Consider the following 22,658-nt stretch of genomic DNA (forward strand, 5'->3'; position numbering starts at 1 on the left):
CCAGCAACAGGTGCTGCCTGAGAGTAAGTTCAGAAGGGCAGTCTGATTTAATGGAGGAGGAGCAGTTGCATTAATCTGAATTTCAGAATCTCTATGATATAGACTAGTGTGTCAACAATGTCCTGGGAATAAGGTGTCATGGAAATTAAGGTATCCAGGTCTTGCGGAAAAAGGACAAATCCTGGTCCTAAACCAAAGTCAAGGTAGAGTCACTCAAAGTGGTTCTCAGCTGCTTTCCAACATTTGGCAGTTTCTCAAAAAGCTAAACAGTTACCATATGACTCTGAGTATATGTCTAAGAAAACCCAAAACATGTATCTACACAATAATTCGCACATGAAGTTTCACAGCAGCATTATTCATAACAGCCAAGAAGTAGAAACAATCCAGATGTCCACCAAGTAATAAACGGATATACAAAACGTGGACTATCCATACAAGGCAATAGTTTTCAACCATAAAAAGGAATGAAATACTGATACGTGCACAGCACAGATGAATACTGAAAACACTACGCTAAGTAAAGACACAAACGGCCACATACCGTGTGCTTTCATTTACATGGAATGTTCCAAATAGGCAAACCCAGGGAGAAAGGAAGTAGATGGGTGGTTGCCAGGGCCTGGGCAGAAGGGGAGCTGTGGAGCGACCGCTAACCCGACGTGGAGTTCCTTCTGACAGGAGAGAAATGTCCTGGCACAGACAGCAGTGATGATGGCACAGCTCTGTGGACAGACTAACAGCCAGTGGGCTGCACACTTTGAGAAGGTGAATTTTATGCAGTGTGATATATCTCAGTTTTAAAAAGGGGATTCTCAGCATTTTTTCTGCGATGACACACCTGAACGACATAACTCTATCAGTAAAAGCAGCTTACAACAGCAGGGGCTGGATTTGTGACTTTGACAATCACTAAAGAATCTTGAGAAAATTATACTAAAGGGTCTTTAAGTATTAAGATCAAAATAACGAGTGAAAGTCACTTTTCGGTGACAACTTCAAGAACTGCCTTGGGGTGACAGGAGATACTTAAAGACAAAAAGTATCACAGTAGTTTCAAAGAGATGGCCGAGGCCTACTTAAACTGCTGTGAAGGAAAGGATATACAAACTGTTCTGAAGGAGCTAAGGACAGTAGGATTTCCATTCTCTAGCAGCAGAGACGGACACGACTGAAGCGACTTAGCAGCAGCAGCTAAGAACAGAAAAAGCATGAAAAAAAAAAAACCAGACAACGAGGATTCATTCAACAATGCAAGACATAACAAGAAAGATGACACAGCCACAGGGAAATATATATATATATTTATCAACACTCATTTGGCATATACAGTTCCCTTACATATGTATATTTCAAGTGTCTGTAAATCATAGTTCTGGACACAGTTGCCAAGAGAACAAATTTTTGAAAAAGCAGGTAAGTTTGCAAATGACCAACAATAACTTATAATAATATATCATTATTTCTGTTTTCCTGGCTGATATTCAGTATGCCGGAAGAAGCCCCCTCCCTACCACCTCTTCACACCACCAAGAGTCCCAATTAGAGGAATTCCCCCTCCGATCTACTGCCACCACCATCTCAGCAGCTAGAAAATTCTGGTTCCCTACTCCTAACAGAGGTTAGGCCAAAGGAAGATCATCTGCTCTTGGGAGCTGTAAGCCAAAGGCTGTCCTGCCGTGGCAGTTCACACATGAGAGCTACTCCTAAACCAGAAACTTGGACTTCAGAGGCTGCTTGTGCTCTGATGCACCAATGTTCTTGTGGTGGCAAACTGCCTCAGAGACAATTAAAGTGCTCAGTCGTGTCTGACTCTTTGCAACCCCATGGACTGTAGCCTGCCAGGCCCCTCTGTCTGTGGCATTTTTTTCGTGCATGAATACTGGAGTGGGTGGCCATTTCCTGCTCCAGGGGATCTTTCCGAGCCAGGCGGGGTTATTTACCGAGCCAGGGGGTGTTATTTACCACTGCGCCACCTACATACTGACAAAGTTATCCCTGTGCTGAACCGGGGCCTCATCAGGTTCAATGCGGACAAGGGAACCTTTGCAGAGCATGTGTGGAGCACTACGCATACAGCAGGAGCTTCAAGACGCTGGCAACAGACAGATATGAGGAGGAAAGGCATGGGAAGAAAGAATCCACACCCACAACCTGTGCTGGGGTCTGTAAGAGCACAACAAAAAGCACTCTTGCTGTCCTCTCGAGACCTTCCCTGTCCTTTCACAGTCAACAGAGTGCTGCCCTCTGTGAGGGGCTTCCCTGAAAGCAGAGAAGGTGGGAGCTCCACGTCTGTGTCCCAAGAGCACCTGGTATTGATTATCATAGTGCTTATTAAACGGCTACAGCTTATTTACATGTTTGTTTCCTCAGCAGGTATCTTCTCAAATAATGGAGTGTTTTACTCATCTTTGCACTGTCAATACCTTGGACAGTGCTTGGCAGACAGAAGCATCCAGTAAATATTTGCTGAAAGAATGAGGGGATGGATTTCTTCCAATGTTAGAAGAAACTGTAAAACAATCAAACAAATCCCAAATGAATTTGCCAGTCTTGCTATTAAGAAAATGGGATCTAAGAATGACACCTCAGAGTGGCCTAACCTGTGGATATAAATTCACCGAGTATGTAAGGCAGGTGAGTTCAACGACCAGCAGGTAAGAAACTCACAATGTTCCGCCTATCCCTTTCCATCACAGGTTTGAAATGTTACAAGGAATAGTCCTTACTGGACATGCAAAATCCCCAGTGACAAGGATTACACGCTGGATTTGCCACGTCTGACATCTAAAGAAATACTTAAATCAAATTCAAGCTAGATATTGGGTTCGGCGATATTAAGAAGAAAACTAGAAGAATCCTTCAGGGGAAGATAGGGTTCCAACCAAGTTCTGATCACAGTTAAGGAATTAAAGCCGACTCACAGGGTCAGTGCAGATCAGATGGGTCTCTCATGCTAGTCACCAAACAAGTGGTGCACAAGAGTGGGAGAGCTACACGAACCCGGCATCTTCACAGGTAAACGGAGGGGATGCTACGGTGGGATAAAAGACATGTTAGGTGTGGGAGCTGACAAGTCTTTGGAAGTTACCTGTCTTCTCATTGGCGGTTGATGAGAATCCACATTAAAGCATGAGACTAAGAAATGGAAGTATATTACTGCCTAAAGTAAAAGTTTTGTCTTAGTAGTTGTTTACCTGATCTTGCGAAAGTATTTTATAGTCATGATTTTTACTTCTTCAAATTACAGTCCCAAAAAATTATCAACTGAAACCCTGTAATCTTCTAACAAGGAAACAAAGGTCTACAAGGACAAATGACTTGCCCAGGGTCACACTGGTGATCAGAGGCAGAGTCTGAACTCAGACTCAATTCTCCAGTCTCCCCAGCTTAACAGTTCATCCTAACACACACACACACACAGTAAATAGAAACACCCACATTGTATATACTTACTTTTGCAGCACTAGAAAAAACTAAGATTGTTCAGAAACATACTAAGAAAGTATAAGTTAACCGAAAAGACTAGCCCAGGGATAAGGCACTCATGCTTTCTGAAATGACTCCCTAAAACACCAAATCCCCATGACTATGCTTATATTTATCTTAATACAAAGCATGATGGTTAAGCGCATGGTTCTGGAGTAAGAGACTTGCTTGTAACCCCACAATTCCAGCTCTGACATTTAATTAGTCATGTAATCATGGACAAATTTGCTTCAACTTTAAACCTGTTTCCTCAACTGTAAATCTGAAAAAACACAACTGACTGGTGTGGTACCTATGAGGATTCTACAGATGATGGCTGTCAAGGCTTTGCCCACATCCTAAGATTCACTCAGTAATTTAGCTACTACTGTTACTATTTCTGTCTACTAACCTCTGTGCTGTCTACAAAAGTCCCCCAACAAATGTATTCTGTGTATTTCCCTCCTCCCTTCTACCTTTCTCTCTCTCTCTCTCTCTCTCTCTCTCACACACACACACACACACACAATCCCAATTATCCAACCCCCAAATCCCAAGCCCAGTTTTTGTTCTTTTGAACATAAAGTATAGAAGACTAGGAACCCTACTCAAGAAACTCTTTTTGCTTTTCTTTTTTGGAGATCAAACTCTTACCCCAAATCAATTTTTAAATTCTACAATGCCCAGTGCCAATAATGACAGCTTAGAATTTAAACACACAAATTGTTTTCTGGTTCTCACACTTTTCTATTCCTTTGAACAAGACAGGTTTGGTTGCCTAAATTCTGCAAAGAGGAAAAGCAATTGACTCAGAAAGAAAACCAATCACCCTGCTTGCCACTGACTACCCTTTTGGTGTTAAGGCACAAAGGACATGCTCAATCTTATTTATGGTGACAGTGAGAGCAAATTATTCCCAAGATTTATTGTACATTTATGTTTTAACTCTACTAGAACCTGAAATTAACAGAATTATAAAAGATCCCTTTTCCCTGTATGTAATCAGGCTTCAAAGGACTCCCCCTTCCCCACATTCCTTAAAATGCCTTGGTATACTTAGTATACTGGCAGGAGAGTGTTACTACTACTTAATATCAAAGAACTGACCACGTTGTTTATTTCCTAAAACAATAATTTAAGAAGCTAACTCCTCTGGTATAAATTCCTTTACTAATTAATCATGTCTAGGATGTCCACGATGCTCGCTGGACAACATCAAAGATACATTTACATACGTTCATTTTAATAGCCAAATGACAAAGGGGACACAAGAGATGAAATGGTTGGATGGCATCAATGACTCGATGGACATGAGTTTGAGCAAACTCTGGGAGACAGTGAAGGACAGGAAAGCCTGGCATGCTGCAGTCCTTGGCGTCTAAAAGTCGGACATAACTGAGTGACTGAGTAACTGAAATGAACTGACATCAAAACAAAATTTGTTTCATTTTATTTAAATCTGAGTACTCTCTTTGAAGATGTTACTGTCTGGGATCCTAGAGTTCTCTGAAATTTCAGCTGCAGAAATATATAATCTCATTTGAAAATAAATCAATACTAGAACCAAATTATCTGATCATCTTTTTATAAAAGATTAAATAGCCACAAATTTTATTTTACCTGGACTTAAATGCATTAAATTACATTTCATTGACATAAGATCAAACAAGCTTCATAAATATAATACTGTATTTTACCAGAGTGAGGTTATAAGAAGCCAAACCGAAAAATATTCCCTCTGGAACACAGAAACTGTTGAAAGTAAGTTTAAAACTCTCTTGACATTTGATCCATTTTTAAAAAATAGTTCTTCCTATGAACAAAATCATTAATGGCTACTGAAAAACAAGCCCAAAGAATTATAAACAAAAAGTTAATGTTTCCAAAAGCAAGGCTACCTGGCTAGCATGAATGACAAAGATATGTTCATATACCATGCATCCATCCATTTAAAAATTGTACAGATTAAATTTAAATCTCCTAAAATTATTCTTAGCCTAAGTGAAAACTTGACCACGAGATATAAAATGTGATCAAAAGTACCTCCTGCCAGTAAACAATATTACAGTTTTTAATAAAATGTTAAATCAAAGTTAATAAAATTTAGATGTTTTATTAAAATAGTAATTTATGAAAATAGAACTGGTTTTTTCAGAGAGATCAAAGAGAATTTAAGGTCACCAGAATTTTGTAGAACAGATGACAGACTGGTCAAATGTCCTACAATGTCTAACCTCATGGGATCGGGGATTTTATGAACATGCTCCAAATTACATAATACTGGGGGACAGGGAGAAGGCATAAGGCTCTTAAAAACATTGTATAGGAAGTTAACAAGGATAATTTTTAAAATATGTACTTTATTACAGAGTAATACTTCAATGAGAAACATAATTAAGCAAGAGTCAGCAGTATCTCCAGACACTGATTTCTCAAATGTCACCCAACTATCCATTCCACTTAAAAGTACTTGTGAATACATGCAGCACCTACAGGATCAAGTGCTCAACTCCCTATCTTTGCAGATACCAGTACTGCTTTACTGCTGCATACAAGCACTGAAACTTATATTCCAAATTAATTAGAATTACTATCTTCTTCCTTAGAGTCCATTTTAAGTTATTTCAGAAAGATACCTCAGCAAACCTAAGAAAAATATTGAATACATAGCTCCTTCCTTTTCCAATATTGAGGATACTTAAGTATTTATAAATATGGCTTCCCCCCAACCCAGGTAACTTCAGCTTTGTGAATGAATGGTTTCATTTTTTTAAGCACTAATACCGTTGTGAACATATTCTCCCATCTAATTGGCTGAAAAAAGCAATTATTTTAAACGTTAAACAGCAGCTTAACCAAACTAAGAGTGATGTTCAAGTAAACCCACTTTGTTTATAATAAAATCTAAAGATTATATAAGCTTTGACGTCCTTTCCAGCTTTTTCCTATAGTGTCAAAGGTGAGAAAGACAACATCCGTTTTTACAAGAGGAAAACTAGGAGTTAATAGATTATATTTCTCATCTAAGAAATGTCTTCTCTTTTGTCAACATTACAAGACATTCATCTACTGACAAAGGAAAAATGAACAGTTCACTTGCCGGTTTAGGAAACTAAATTGGGAGCATTACCAGTCATAGACTTAATTAAGTTATTTCTAGGTAAGAACATTTAAAGCAAAGAGACTATTTAAAGTTCCTTGCCAACTGCTAAACTGGCGGGGGGGGGGGGTCTGAATAAGACACCCCTATTTGTCATTCGCCTTTCTCCCCACCACCCACCCTGCACCAAACCCCCATTGTTCTAGGTAAAACTCGCAGCTAATGATAGCGAAACAGCAACTGCTACGTTTCTGCCGCAGGTGATCGATCACCGGGAGGAACTCTTCAGAACCACCCTGACTTGCTGCTTTCTTCCCCACAAATAAAACCCAAATGGGGTCTTAAATCCATCACCAACCTGTGCGGAGGAAAGGATCCCAGCTTCCCTTCCGGGCTGATGGATGTCAGTCCGGAGGCGGGTGAAGGGTCCCCCTAATAAATCGACCCCTCCCTCCAACATCATTTAAGCTGACGTTTTATAAGGAACATTTAAAGAAATCTGGCACCGAAACCCTTGAAAAGTACAGAGCCTGTGGGTCACACGCTCCTCCTCCCGACGAGCGGCGCCGGGAGACCACTGGACCGGCTCGCAGGGTGGGGGTGGGGGTCTCGCGCGGGCTCGGCCCCCCTCGGGCACCACATCCTCCCGGAGCCCGGCCCGCGGGAGACTGCCCACCTGCCCCGCCGACACTCACCCATCCTTCCGCTTGGCTTTGTAGACGTGACCGTAAGTGCCTCGGCCAACTTTGCAGCCCTCGTATTCAAACAGGTCCTCGACCCGCTCCCGCTCGCTGCTCAGCTTCACTTTAAAGTCATAGTCCATTGTCACGGCCGGCGGGGCCGGGGAGCGGGGGTCGCGGCGCCGCGGCGCGGGGGCGGGGGCCCTCCGGGAGGCTCCGGCAGCCGCGGCCCCCGGGAAGCCGCCCGCTCTACGCCCGGTGGCCGCAGCGCCGGCCCGGCCGCGGCGGCAGGAGCAAGAGGAGGCCCCGCGAGGGCGCCGGGGACATCCAGCGGGGCGGCAGGGCGGGGGCCGGCCGGGGTGGGGTGGGGGGACACACGCCGAGGAACCCGGGGGCGCAGGAGGGCGAGGGACGAGGGCTGGGGGTGGGGAGCGCGGTCGCTGCCCTTGTCCCCGCGGGCTCCGGGGCTCTGGCTCCTGCGCTCCGGCCGCGCGCTCGGCCCCCGCGGCGGGCGGCGGCGGCGCGGCGGGCTCTCCCTCGGGCGCTCGCGCCTAGCCGCGCTAACACACGCTCACGCTCGCTCCCTCGCTCGCTCTGCCGTCCACTCAGACAGAAAGGCAGCGCCGCACAACAGCCGGCACCTCCTCAGAGAGCGGAGGGCGGGGACTCGCGGAACGCGGCCGCGCTGTCGCAAAAACGTCGCGAAGACCCGGGACGCTCCGCTTTCCCCGCCGCCCGCGCCGCGCACCTCTCCAGCCGAGCCTCACTCCCCCGGGGGGCGCGTGAACCCAGCGCGGTAGCCGCTGCCCTGAGAAGCCTCCACCAGCACCACGTGGGCGGCAGCCGGGGCTCCAGACTACAGCACCCAGAATGCACCGGCCGCCGCCGTGGCCGCCCCGCCTTAGGCTCCGCCCTCCGCGAGAGGGGAGGTGGGAGCGATGCACGATGGGATTCGTAGTCCAGAAGGAGGGGAGGCGTTTCGATGACCACTTGGGAATTTTTTTTTTTTTTTTTTTTTAACAGCGTTGTCGCTAAAGTCAGATTTGGGCCAGAAACTTAACTAGAGAAATTTAAGCGTGAGGGAGTCTAGTCTGTGTTAGAATCACATTTTGTGCCACTTACGAACTCCAGAGTTTAAAGGGCACTATCGTTATCGAAAGTCTAATTATTGATCAACGGCTCACAGACTATCACTTGGGGAATCTTGTAGTTCACGGTCTAATAAGGGCTGCACAGTGATAGCAACGTGCTGACACACATTACAAACATCAGTAAAAGGGAGTCAGTTGGGAGTGGCCACGCTGCCCCTAGAGAGTGGCACTCTTGTGACAGAGGACTATCCTTTCAGAGGAGATGGTGCTTTGAGTACGGCCTTTTGTACCACTGCTCCTAAGAATAGCTATTTTTAGCCATGATTACAGCAATGGATCTAAATCCATAAAAACTGTTCATAATTTTAAGGGAGGAAAGGTGTCTGCTGGAGGAGTCTTGGTATCTTTATCGTTTTTTAAAAAAATATTTGGCTGCACCAGGTCTTAGTTGTGGCACTCAGGATCTTTAGTTGCAACATGTGGGTTCTAATTCCCTGACCAGGGATGCAACCTCCGACCCCTGCATTGGGAGTGTGGAGTCTTAGCCACTGGACCAACAAGGAAGTCCCAGTGCTGATATATTGATAATAATGCCTCATTTTGTTTTATCCCCCTTATTTAGATGTCTATTTTTCATTTTTTTATTTTATATTAATTTTATGTTTATATTTATTTTACTTTTCCCAACTGCTACCATTTTCACGAAAGTTCCCCACGGTATCTCTCCACTTTGAACGTCCAACCAATTTTTTCACCTTTCCCACGATATTCATCAAATTGTGTTCTTTTATTTGCTCTTCCTTGCTAGATTATTAATTTCTATAAGAAGTCATATTTGCATCTTCCCTGATGCCTAGTATCACGGCTTGATTTTGGTGTGCAGTAAACATGTGTTGAGTTAATAAGTAAGGACGTTTGTGTCAAAAACATCTTTGTTCATGGGATTCTCCAGCCCAGAATACTGGAGTGGGTAGCCTTTTCCTTCTCCAGGGGATCTTCCCAACCCAGGGATCAAACCCAAGTCTTCCGCATTGCAGGCAGATTCTTTACCAGCTGAGCCACTAGGGAAGCCCAAGAATACTGGAGTGGGTAGCTTGTCCCTTCTCCAGCGGATCTTCCCAACCCAGGAATCAAACAGGGGTTTCCTGCATTGCAGGCAGATTCTTTACCAACTGAGCTATCAGGGAAATCAGAAACATGTGTTGAATTAATGAGTAAGGATGTTTGTGTCAAAAATATTTATGTACAAATGATGACCATGATACCATTTTATGAAAAATTCTCAGAAGGGCTCTTAAACAAATTTCCCAGGAGAAAAGAGTGACTTCACCACGGTTTAAACAAAGTTGTTTTTCCTAGTACGTCAAATACTATTTAGTGTTTAAATATACTGACTGGTCAGGGGGCCTGGGTTTGAATCTTGATGTATCATTTATTAGCAGTGTGTCCTTGGTCCCTGAATTCCTTTCTTTGCAAAATGGAGATATAAGAAACCTCAGTGACTTCCCTGGTGGTCCAGTGTTTAAGACTTGAGCTTTCACTGCAGGGGGCCCAGGTTCAATCCTTGAATGGGGAATTAAGATCCCACATGACTCACAGCATGGCCAAAAAATTTAAAAAAGACCTCAGCTTACAGTAAGTGCTCCAGAAAGGTAAGCATTCATGAGTGGGATGTTAGATGTTTCTATTCAGTGATGTAAATTGGAGGATTTCTAGCAGGACTGTTCCTTTGCATAAATAATTTAATTTTTTTCCTAAATACAAATTTAGACTAGACTCTTCCTGAAGCTTATATGTTTTGTATTTCTCAAATGATGTGTTTTTTTGTCCAAGTGTTTACTCATTGATCCTGAGAAACCAAAACACGATGCTAGAGAAAAGGTAGTGAAGAAGCTTGGGACTGGGCTTGCTCCCACCCTGGCCCTGTACCCACTTCCCACATCCCTTGCACATAATATTCCTGAATCTGAAGGTCTCCAACTTCTTCAAATGACTTTTGACTACTGTTATGACTTCATCCACTTTATGGATGAAGATAAGTCAGACATCCCTGTGAAGAAACCGAGTTTGTTTGTTTGTTTTTTAAATAATTTTATTTATATATTTTACTTTTGGCTGTGCTGGTTCTCCACTGCTGTGCAGTCTTTTCTCTGGTTGTGGTGAACGGGGGTTACTCACTTGTTGCGGTACACGGGCTTCTCATTGCAGTGGCTTCTCTTGTTGGGGAGCACGGACTCTCAAGTTGGAGCTTCAGTAGTTTCTATGCGCCGGCTTAGTTGCTCCTTTGATCCCCTGGGATCTTCCCAGAGCAGGGATTGAACCAGCATTGGTAGGTGGATTCTTTACCACTGAGCCACCAGGGAAGCTCCTGAGGTTTTTTTTTTTCCATAAAAATAGTGTAGATTTAAGAGGTACAGCATGATATTTTGATATACATGTACATGGTGAAATGACTCCTGTAGTCAAGCTAGCCATGGTTCTACTGTGAGTAATCCCAGAGTAGGAAAGGAAGGCCGCCTTGGACCAGGAAAGAGAAAGACTTGCTTTTCTCTCTGCAACTATGGTGTGAGTTAGAGGTCTGGACTCTAGGTTGGGGGCACACAGGGGTGAGCTGGCCCCTTAGCAGAGCATCAGGATAGGGAGCAAAGGAAGAGTGAGCCACTAGGGCCCCTGAGGGGAGCTTGGCTAATGTGTCAGGAGCAGTGATAGCTAATATCCAGCTTGAGGTTTTTCTTTTCTGTGTGATAATTCCCTTCTATCATCCCTAAGACATAAGCTGGTCTTACCTCTGGAGCCTGTGTCCAGGCTTGGAGGAAAGGAAGAGGCAGCAGCTGGAACCTCAATTGTAGGAGTGAAGAAGTGGCCCACAGAGCCAAAGCAGTGTGCTGGGAAGCCCTTGGGGCTCATGCTTGTATTCCAAAAACCTGAGGGAGGGATCAGAGAAATCAGCTTCACACTTAACTGTTGTTTGACTGAATCGAACATATCAGGGACCTAAGGGCTCCCATTTCGGTTTGATTTCAGCCTCGGGTCATCCTGATGTCACGTCTCGTGGCACCATGGTGACTTCCAGTGACACTAGAGCACTGTGGCCCTCATTGGTCCATGTTACAAACAACGCACAAGCCACACTTGTGCTTCTTGTCTTAAAATGTGGCTCTTTACATTCTAAATTTAACATCTCCAGTCTAAACATGCCTCTCAAACACCAGCCCCATATTTCTACTACCTCCTGTTCAGCCTCAGGGGATAATGTGCTGTCATCTCAAACTTAAAATTTCTGAAACTGAGCATACCATACGGTGCCCTGAACCTCCCAATTTCCCAGCACAGCGGTGCCCATAGACAGACGTTCTGTTGTTTTCCTGCCAACCATCTGAGCTCAGGCCTTCATTTGCTGTTCACTGTCCTTCGTGCTCATGCCAAGTATGCTTTTGTCCCATTCTCAAAGGCTGGATGCTTCCTCATACCATCTCTGACCTTTGTAGGGCTACCCATCCTCCAAGGTACAGCTCAAATGCCTAAGTCAGTCACGCAGCCTTTCCTGGTTCTGGCAACTGAATATGACCTTTCTCTCCCATGAACTCCTACCCCAGCCCTGGTACCATTGCACTTGCTTTGTAACTCACATAGAAACATCATAGCTCCCTCATATGCGTGCATGCTAAGTCGAATCATTCATGTCCGATTCTTTGCGACCCCATGGACTATAGCCTGCTAGGCTCCTCTGTCCATGGAATTCTCCAAGCAAGAATACTAGAGTGGGTTGTTCTGCTCTGTTACAGACCCAAGGATTGAAACTGGGTTTCCTGCATTGCAGGCAGACTCTTTACTGTCTGAACCACCAGGAAAGCCTGGCTACCTTATATGGTAGTAATTTATTTTGCTGTTGTTGCTTAGTCCCTCAGTTGTGTCTAACTCTTGCAACCCCATGGATTGTAGCCCACCAGACTCCTCTGTCCATTGAATTTCCCAGCCAAGAATATAGGAGTGGGTTGCCATTTTCTTCTCTGGGGATCTTCCTGACCCAGGGATTAAACTCAAGTCTCCTGCTTGACAGGCACATTCTTTACCACTGAGCCATCAGGAAAGCCCAGCCATTTATTTTATGTATTTAAAAAAAAAAAATCTTTCCTTTAGTGAACACCTTAATGACTGAGTCTCTAACTTCTCTTAGGCCTCCACACAGGGCCCAGGACATAGTTTGCATAATTATAAAGAATTAGAATGTGCTGCATTGGCTTGGTTTCTATAAAGATTTAAATGAACCTTAATAATAATATAAAGGGGGGCAAGTCATTTTAAAACGTTGGACATTTTCCCCAGCCCTTCCTTTGAGCATGTGCTTTTTGCAGCAGAAGGATTTGGTGCTTTATAATATACGAACGTAAAAGTCTTACTAAGTCTTCTCAGCACTGATCACTTGTCTCTGCAACTTTTAATTCCATTTTCTCAGTCTGTATCTCAATTCCAGTTCTAAGTGATTTAATGTAAAATATCTATTCTCCCATTCTACAGGTTGAGTGTTTGTTACCTTTATCATCAAAAAGCACAAATTAAGCATCTATATTTGAGTGTAATGTTAGACATGATAAATAGCAGCTTCAATCTGTCTAGTCTTTTATAATTTTTCAAAGAAAATACTGATGCAAAAAGTTTCTCGACTCTATAAGCATCTCGAATTTAATTTAGACCCTAGAAACCACCAGAACAAAAAAAAAAAAAAAGAAGAAAACTTTCAAAAATAACTTTCTTCCCTTAATCATGTGAGTGTCATTTGCTCTTACAGAGTCATTTCCTCCACATGACTGGACACATGACCACTAACAGTCCCTGAATTTGATGTAAGATGCCTGTCATTAGAGAACAATCAGCTCTGCTTCTCAATTCCAGTTCTAGAAACCCCAGGAAAGACGCTGGACCAGCTGGGTGAGGAGCCCGACTTGGACCAGTGAAGTGTGGCCATGGAGGCAGGGTTATATAAGAATACAGTGCTCCTTCATTCAGAGGGATGAGGAAGATGGGGGTAAAGAGCTCACAGGAGAAGTGGGGAATGCTCTAAGTAAGTACCATGAAGAAATGAAACAGGACAATGAGTCGGAAAGTGGGCCCAGGAGGAGATTACTTAGATCAGGTCAATGGCCAGAGACTCTCTGAGGTGATACTTAAGGGGAGACCTGAGTGACGAGGAGCAAAAGCTGCCAAGGGGAGGGAGGCAGAGTGGCCCAGATGGATGGATCTGAGAGACAGCAAGTGCAAAGACCTTGAGCCAGGAGCCAAGGAATAGAAAGAAGGCTGTGTGATAGGAGTATAATGAGGGGAGAGGTTGTGTGAGATGAGGACAACGAGGTAGGCAGGTGCAAGCCTATACAGAACCTTTTGTAGTTGCTCAATCGTGTCCGACTCAACTCTTTGCAACCCCATGAACTGTAGCTCACCAGGCTCCTCTGTCTATGGGATTCTCCAGGCAAGAATCCTGGAGTGGGTTGCCATTTCCTTCTCCATGGGACCTTCCTGACCCAGGGATGGAACCTGGGTCTACCTGTATTGCAGGCAAATTCTTTACTGACTGAGCCACCAGGGAGGTCTTTTAGGCCACAGGTTTTATTTTGGAGCAACTGGAAGGTTGCAAGCAGGTTAGTGACCAGGTGTCTTTGCTTTGAAAAGAACAACTTGGCTACTATGTTAAGAATGGATTCTAGAAAGCAAGATTGAGGGACAGACATATGGATAGGGCAAGTAGATAGACAGACAAATAGATAGATAGGGGACTTGCTGATCGTTGGAAGGGATGTAAAGAAAGAGGAATCAAGATGACTCCTGAAGATGTTGCCGCTTACTGAGATGGAGAAGACTTTGAAAGAGATAAGTTTAGAAGAAAAATTAAGAACTCCATTTTAGACATGTCAAATAGGACATGTTGCAGAAATATAAGTGAACATTCCTAGTGGGAAGGGGCATATGGGAGACTAAAGCTAAAAAGAGAGATCATAGCTAGAGATAAAAATTTGGAAATCATCAGCTGTACAAATTGACTCGATCACCTGCAAAGTGTTACACTGAGAACAGAGCAGATCCCTGAGCACCTCCAACATTCCAGGGGTGGGTAGAGGAGGAGCCAGAAAGGGAGACTGAGAGGAGGCAGCCAGAGGGTTTTTTGGGGGCATCAAGGGGAGTGATATCACAAAAGACAAAAGAAGAACAAGTTTTGGAAAGAAGGGAATGGTCGATAGTGTTGGATGTTGCCAAGAAGTAAAGCAAGATAAGGAGTATAGTGTTTAATTTACACAGTGTTTCTCAACTTCTTTTAAAATTATCACCCCCCCCCCCGCCCAAGGAATATTTTTAGACATTTTGCTTCCTAACTGTCCACCCCTATGAAATGTTAATACCACAGATACACTGTGTATCTGTTTACCATGGCACTTTGAGGACCACAAGCCATTGTAATAGCTAAGAATTTGGGGGCCTCTTAAGAGCCAATTTCTTTGGGGGGGGTCCCCACTAAGACCATGTGACTTATCTCTATAGATTGTTTTGGATAATAAGTGCAGTTTTGGTGGTGAGATGGGGGCAAAGCTGGTCTACATTGCGTGGAAGAGTTAAGTTTGAAGTAAGGAAATGGAACAGAGTGTAGATGCTTCTATAGCAGAATGGTTAGGAGAACTGACTTTAGCCACAAAATCCGACTTTCATATCCAGACCTACAACAGGGCACCATGTTTATCACTTCCTTGTGCCTCTGTTTTCTCAGCTGGAAAATTGGAATTATAGTAGTAACTAAAGAAGAGAAGCAAAAAGCAGAGGAGAAAAGGAAAGATATACCCATTTGAATGCAGAGTTCCAAAGAATAGCAAGGAGAGATAAAGCCTTCCTCAGCGATCAATGCAAAGAAATAGAGGGAAATAATAGAATGGGAAAGACTAGAGATCTCTTCAAGAAAATTAGAGATACCAAGGGAACATTTCATGCAAAGATGGGCTCGATAAAGGACAGAAATGGTATGGACCTAACAGAAGCAGAAGATATTAAGAAGAGGTGGTAAGAATACACAGAGAACTGTACAAAAAAGATTTTCATGACCCAGATAATCACGATGGTGTGATCACTGACCTAGAGCTAGGCATCCTGGAATGTGAAGTCAAGTGGGCCTTAGAAAGCATCACTATGAACAAAGCTAGTGGAGGTGATGGAATTCCAGTTGAGCTATTTCAAATCCTGAAAGATGATGCTGTGAAAGTGCTGCACTCAATGTGTCAGCAAATTTGGAAAACTCAGCAGTGGCCACAGGACTGGAAAAGGTCAGTTTTCATTCCAATCCCAAAGAAAGGCAATGCCAAAGAATGCTCAAACTACCGCATAATTGCACTCATCTCACACGCTAGTAAAGTAATGCTCAAAATTCTCCAAACCAGGCTTCAGCAATATGTGAACCCTGAACTTCCTGATGTTCAAGCTGGTTTTAGAAAAGGCAGAGGAACCAGAGATCAAATTGCCAACATCCGCTGGATCATGGAAAAAGCAAAAGAGTTCCAGAAAAACATCTATTTCTGCTTTATTGACTATGCCAAAGCCTTTGACTGTGTGGATCACAAGAAACTGTGGAAAATTCTGAAAGAGATGGGAATACCAGACCACCTGACCTGCCTCTTGAGAAATCTGTATGCAGGTCAGGAAGCAACAGTTAGAACTGGACATGGAACAACAGACTGGTTCCAAACAGGAAAAGGAGTATGTCAAGGCTGTATATTGTCACCCTGTTTATTTAACTTATATGCAGAGTACATCATGAGAAATGCTGGGCTGGAAGAAACACAAGCTGGAATCAAGATTTCTGGGAGAAATATCAATAACCTCAGATATGCAGATGACACCACCTTATGGCAGAAAGTGAAGAGAAACTAAAAAGCCTCTTGATGAAAGTGAAAGTGGAGAGTGAAAAAGTTGGCTTAAAGCTCAACATTCAGAAAACGAAGATCATGGCATCCGGTCCCACCACTTCATGGCGAATAGATGGGGAAACAGTGTCAGACTTTATTTTGGGGGGCTCCAAAATCACTGCAGATGGTGATTGCAGCCATGAAATTAAAAGATGCTTACTCCTTAGAAGGAAAGTTATGACCAACCTAGATAGCATATTCAAAAGCAGAGACATTACTTTGCTAACAAAGGTCCGTCTAGTCAAGGCTATGGTTTTTCCAGTGGTCATAGAATGTGAGATTTGGACTGTGAAGAAGGCTGAGCACCGAAGAATTGATGCTTTTGAACTGTGGTGTTGGAGAAGACTCTTGAGAGTCCCTTGGACTGCAAGGAGATCCAACCAGTCCATCCTGAAGGAGATCAGTCCTGGGTGTTCATTGGAAGGACTGATGCTGAAGCTGAGACTCCAATACTTTGGCCACCTCATGTGAAGAGTTGACTCATTGGAAAGACTCTGATGCTGGGAGGCACTGGGGGCAGGAGGAGAAGGGGACTACAGAGGATGAGATGGCTGGATGGCATCACTGACTCGATGGATGTGAGTCTGGGTGAACTCCGGGAGTTGGTGATGGACAGGGAGGCCTGGCGTGCTGCGATTCATGGGGTCGCAAAGAGTCAGACACGACTGAGCGACTGAACTGAACTGAACTGAACCTCTTGAGGTAGTTGTCATGGTTAAGGCACTTAGTAATATATGTATTTAGAATGGTGCCTAGCTATGGTAAGTGTTCGTGTATGTTAGCTATTACTAGTCTCGTTCAGGATGTTAGCTGTGAAAGGGAGATGAGTAGAGCCTACAGCATCAGGGCTAAAACTGGGAGTGAACATAAGATCAAAGGAAGCTTTGTTAGCCGCGAGAGACTGGAGGTATTTCCTTAATTCAATGGAACCGGTTATAAGGGATTAATAAGAATGATGAATAGTTATGGACCCCTAAACTAGCAAAAGAGACTGGACCAGAGAGGGGAGACTTGTGCGTGAACATCTCCTCTGTGGTTAACAGGTAGGAGGAGAAAAGGACACAAACTATTGTCACAGATCTGCTGCCCTACAGTCAACCCCAAAACACAGTGGTGTGAAACAGAAATTGATTGTTTCTCGCCTTTCTGGGGGTTGGCTGGGCTCAGCAGTCCAGTCTCACACTTTCCTACATCACCGGGGAGAGCTCTTAAATGGCAGAGGTTAAAGTATTAAGGTCTCTTGAAGCTGGGGCTCTGGAACTTAGACGTTATCACTTCTACCACATTCTGTTGGTGAAAGCAAGACTCAAGATCAGCCCAGTTTCAAAGACTGGGCAAGTAGACCTCACCTCTTGTGAATAGGAAGTGCAAAATATCATCCATGCTTTTCTGTCTACCAGTTCAGTTCAGTTCAGTTCAATCGCTCAGTCGTGTCCGACTCTTTGCGACCCCATGAATCGCAGCACGCCAGGCCTCCCTGTCCATCACCAACTCCCAGGGTCCACCCAAACTCATGTCCATCGAGTCGGTGATGCCATCCAGCCATCTCATCCTCTGTCGTCCCCTTCTCCTCCTGCCCCCAATCCCTCCCAGCATCAGGGTCTTTTCCAATGAGTCAACTCTTCACATGAGGTGGCCAAAGTATTGGAGTCTCAGCTTTAGCATCAGTCCTTCCAATGAACACCCAGGACTGATCTCCTTCAGGATGGACTGGTTGGATCTCCTTGCAGTCCAAGGGACTCTCAAGAGTCTTCTCCAACCAGGCATGGATATATATGACTCTGTAAATTTGGTGAAAGTAGTTCTGTTTCAGATGGCTTTGGTTTTCTCTATATGGTAAAAGTTTGCCTGCTGTGAATGAGCAGACAGGTGTGGAAGGAGAGAAAGCAATGATTTCATACCTGAAAAGACTGCAGGTTGAAAACAACCTTTGGGCGGAATCAGAGAGATAGCTGGCAGGCCGTCCTAGGACTTCCAGCCAATGTCAAGGGCCCATCTGCAGGTGCAGCCATGCAGTGTATCAGTATCCGTCTGCCCTGCTGTGAGGTTTTTGACACCAGCACTCAACAGCCCAGGTGGAGACCAGACAAAGACAGATGTTGGATTCATCCTGGATTAGGGCCCTGCCAGCTGGGTAGGATGAAAAGATGAGGGATGGCAAGTGAGGATTATTGGCAGCAGTGAGTGAAAAGGACAGACTATGACATTTAAGCTGGGTCAGGAGGGAAATGAAGACAGGATTTCCCCTCTTTTTAACACTAGCTTGATGTTTTTAATTTAATGTTTTGCAAAATAATTTTAAAAATGCCTACACTCATCCCTTGCTTCATTAATGTCTATGTATGGTGCCAAGACTCTTCCATCAAATACCTACTAAGTAAAAGAGACAGCTGAAAAAATACATATAACAGGTTAAAAAATTACTTTTCTTAGCTAAGAGATTCCCATTACAGTGACCAGTAAGAATGTCGCAAACTGAAAATTTCTCCCATTTGTTGATGATGAATTCTGCTCTCGTGTTCTGTAACTTTTAAAGAAAATTTACCTCTTTAAATTGATATTCAGGAATATAATATTGTCCTTTTATCCCTCTGCTGGACACCTTTTTTCTTGAATAAGCATGACTTTAATTTTCATTTCAAAGTTTGTTTTGCTATACCACAGTGTAGCCAGTAATCTATAGGATCACCGTCTAGTTTCATGTTAGTTTTTCAAGGTTTAACATCTTACTCTGGTTTTTCATTCCAATATGCTTCACCCTCCGCATAGCTGGACTATGCTACTCAGAAAAGCTGAGTCATTTTTGGCTGGTTCCTGTCCAGTCATGAGTCTCCTGTGAGCCACAGAGCTCTCTTTCTATCGAACACAAACACGATTAGGTCACCTTTGCAACCACCTGATACTTGATATGTAAGGTTATTTGTTTCCATGCAGATCCATGCTCAGAAACTCTGGGGCTTTTCCACCCTTCATAACCCTTCCCCTTACTAGCCCAAGGTCAAGTTCCATCAGATGATTGTCCTTCTTTCTCTGAAACCCTATATCCTTTTTAAAGTTTAAAACGCTGTTTTATTTACATCATTACTCCGCTCAGAAATCTTCAAGGATCCTGTGTGACCTTTCACCGCCTACAGCCTGGCTCCTTTATCTAATATTCCAGCCTTTATTTACTTTAGCCTGACATGATGAAAACACCTTAAGGCAGCTTGCAGTGGAAACGTTGGAATTAGATTCATTAGCTCCACATAGCTACGTTTCCCACAGTCTGAGCTCTTCCGAGTCTCCACTACGGTTCCTAACCAGTTTCTCCTATGCTGCTTTCCATCCAATTAAACAGTGGTTTGTGACCTTGGGTGTCCATTGAAAATACCTGGTGAATCACTCTAGCAATTCTGGTGTAATTGATCTGGGCTGCAACTGAGCACTTGGATTTTTAAAGCTCCCTGGTGATCCTAATGGGCATTCAAGGTTGGGAATCGCTACGCAGGACACGTTTATTGATTCTCTCTAAACAATCACCATTCCCCTCTTTCCCTCATTCACACTCCCCTTCCTTCTTTACTTCTCTAAATCCTGTCACCTCTTTGAAATTCAACTCAGGTATTGCTGGGATCTTAACTCATCACCCAAAGCCAATACCTTCCCAAAGTAATGCCCTTTTATTGTTGTTGTTCAGTTGCTAAGTCACGTCTGACTCTTTGCGACCCCATGAACTGGATTTTAAATTTCAATTAAGGTTGTCATTGTAAGAAGCCAAGATCATTTAAACATTTTCAGTACATAAAACAGAAAACATACAGAAGATCCTTTTAATGATACAGTTTTAATTCTTTTATACCTTTTTATTCCTAATTGTAAAAAGTCCTGGAGTTAAGAGACACACACAACCTAGATGCCCATCGACAGATGAATGGATAAAGAAGTTGTGGTACATATACACAATGGAATATTACTCAGCCATAAAAAGGAACACATTTGAGTCAGTTCTGATGAGGTGGATGAACCTAGAACCTATTATAGAGTGAAGTGAGCCAGAAACAGAAAGATAAATATCATATTTTAACACACATATACAGAATCTAGAAAAATGGTTCTGAAGAATTTATTTACAAGGCAGCAATGGAGAAACAGACATAGAGAATAGACTTATGGACATGGGGAGAGGGGAGGAGAGGGTGAGATGTATGGAAAGAGTACCATGGAAACTTACATTACCATATGTAAAATAGATAGCCAACGGGAATTTGCTGTTTGACTCAGAAAACTCAAACAGGGGCTCTGAATCAACCTAGAGGGGTGGGATGGGGAGGGAGATGGGAGGGAGATTCAAAAGGGAGGGGATATATGTATACCTATGGCTGATTCATGTTGACATTTGACAGAAAACAACAAAGTTCTGTAAAGCAATTATCCTTCAATAAAAAAAAAAAAGACACACAAAAAAGGCCAGGTACTACTACAGTAAATGAGATTAATTAGGGTTAGGGTTAGGGTTTCGGCAGGTTATGAGACCTAGAAATACAGATATCCAGAGTGATCCATCTCTCTGTCCCAGTTATCATATCTAGAACCCTTGTAGAGTCACTTTATCTTGGGCTACAAAACTGAAGCAAGATACTAGATTCAGGTTCGGTACATTACCTGACCATCTGTCCACAGAAATCTGTAGAAATTTCCACATGGTAAATTATATGGTTAGACTTTATATTTTTTTATTCCTTGGGTAGGGAGTATTATGGGAGAAGGCAATGGCACCCCACTCCAGTACTCTTGCCTGGAAAATCCCATGGATGGAGGAGCCTGGTAGGCTGCAGTCCATGGGGTCGATAGGAGTCCGACATGATCGAGCGACTTCACTTTCACTTTTCACTTTCATGCATTGGAGAAGGAAATGGCAACCCACTCCAGTGTTCTTGCCTGGAGAATCCCAGGGATGAGGGAGCCTGGTAGGTGCCATCTATGGGGCCCACAGAGTTGGACATGACTGAAGTGACTTAGCAGCAGCAGCAGCAGGGAGTATTATACTCATTAAAACTCATATAGATACTTGAAATGATTTCTGCTTGAATTTTAGATGTCTCTCGTGTGATTTTCTCAAACTTGTACTCACAGTTCTTGAGGTCATTGCACTAACATGCATTAATCCTGTTTGTAAAAAGTTTGCATTCTTTTTTCAGTCACACTGCACAGCATGCAGAATCGTAGTTCCCCAAACAGGGATCAAACTTGTGCTCCCTACAGTGGAAGCGTGGAGATCTAACCACTGGTCTCCCAAGGCAGCCTCAAGTGCATTTTTCTCTGCTCATTCATGCAGTTGTCTGGGGGACATGTTGTGCCAGGCCCTGTGCTGAGTTCTGGGACTATAAAAATGAATGAAACCATTTGTTCAAATGGAAGGAGTTTGGACCTTAGATGGAAGAGACCTATAAATGAACAGAAAATCACATCATTGTAGGAACTTACTCAGTGGCTGTCTTTTTCAATTGAAAAGGAGGGCAAGAGGCCTGGTTGGTCTCATCTTCTGCTGTTATCACTAGCACCTAATTCCTAGCAGCACCCAGTAAATATTTGTTATCCTTGGAGAAGGAAATGGCAACCCACTTCGTATTCTTGCTTGGAAATCCCCATGGACAGAGGAGCCTGGTGGGCTACAGTCCATGGGGTGGCAAAGAGTCCGATGAGACTTAGGGATTGAACAGCAAAATGAGTAAATACTAAAACAGGTCCACAGAGGAAGCTATGGGTGCCCCCATAGAAAGGACATGGGCCAGTTTTATGTGTGTCTGGAGGTTGGCGTTACAGTGTCAAGTCAGAGGTATCAGAGAAAAAAACCCTTTGACCATGAGATATGAAATGAGTCCTGGGAGATAAAGGAAATTAGGTAAAAGTAGGGTTGGGGTTGCCTAGGAGTTCCCAAGACTGAATTTCAAGTAGTTCCCAGATACCAAGAAGAGTCCAGTCTGTAGCAGTACGCGGCAGAGATGACAGTGAAGGGGCTTGCAGGCGGCATCATTTATACATTTCCATTTTTAGTCTCTAATAACTATGCCAATTAAAAAGCAAACCAACAAACGTCCGTCGACCCCTACGACACTGGTAGCTCATGGATTCCCAAGCTCACACCGGCTTGTTACCCAGGAGCTCAGCGTGATGGCGGGGATCGACTAGCGGCTCCCCAGTTAAGGCCATGAGTGAATGAATGAAGAATCACAGCACTGTGAGCACCCGCACAATGACTGAGTCTTCTGGACCATAGGGAAGTCGGGGAGCCCCTACCAGGCTGAACAGGGACTCAAGGGTTTAACGAGTGGTGTGAGGCGAGTCTGGAAAGCGTCACATCTCAGAAATAAAACCAGAGGCACGACTGTGGGGAGAGTTT

The 22,658-nt window shown here is 43.7% G+C and overlaps 1 protein-coding gene across 3 annotated transcripts in view; it reads right to left on the reverse strand.

Moving 5' to 3' along the window:
- The window catches only part of CDK8 (cyclin dependent kinase 8), a 72,607-nt gene extending 65,142 nt beyond the window's left edge, over window positions 1-7,465 (reverse strand). The window contains exon 1 of one of the 3 annotated variants that reach the window (XM_027557547.1): window positions 7,264-7,465. In XM_027557547.1, coding sequence (XP_027413348.1) covers window positions 7,264-7,391 — 128 coding nt within the window. In that variant the 5' untranslated portion in view covers window positions 7,392-7,465. The remainder of the gene's footprint in view (window positions 1-7,263) is intronic. The other 2 variants (XM_027557546.1, XM_027557545.1) reach the window with 2 other exon arrangements.
- Between the last annotated feature and the right edge of the window lie 15,193 nt (window positions 7,466-22,658).

Source organism: Bos indicus x Bos taurus, chromosome 12, assembly GCF_003369695.1.
Source record: "Bos indicus x Bos taurus breed Angus x Brahman F1 hybrid chromosome 12, Bos_hybrid_MaternalHap_v2.0, whole genome shotgun sequence".
NCBI classification, from domain to species: Eukaryota; Metazoa; Chordata; class Mammalia; order Artiodactyla; family Bovidae; genus Bos; species Bos indicus x Bos taurus.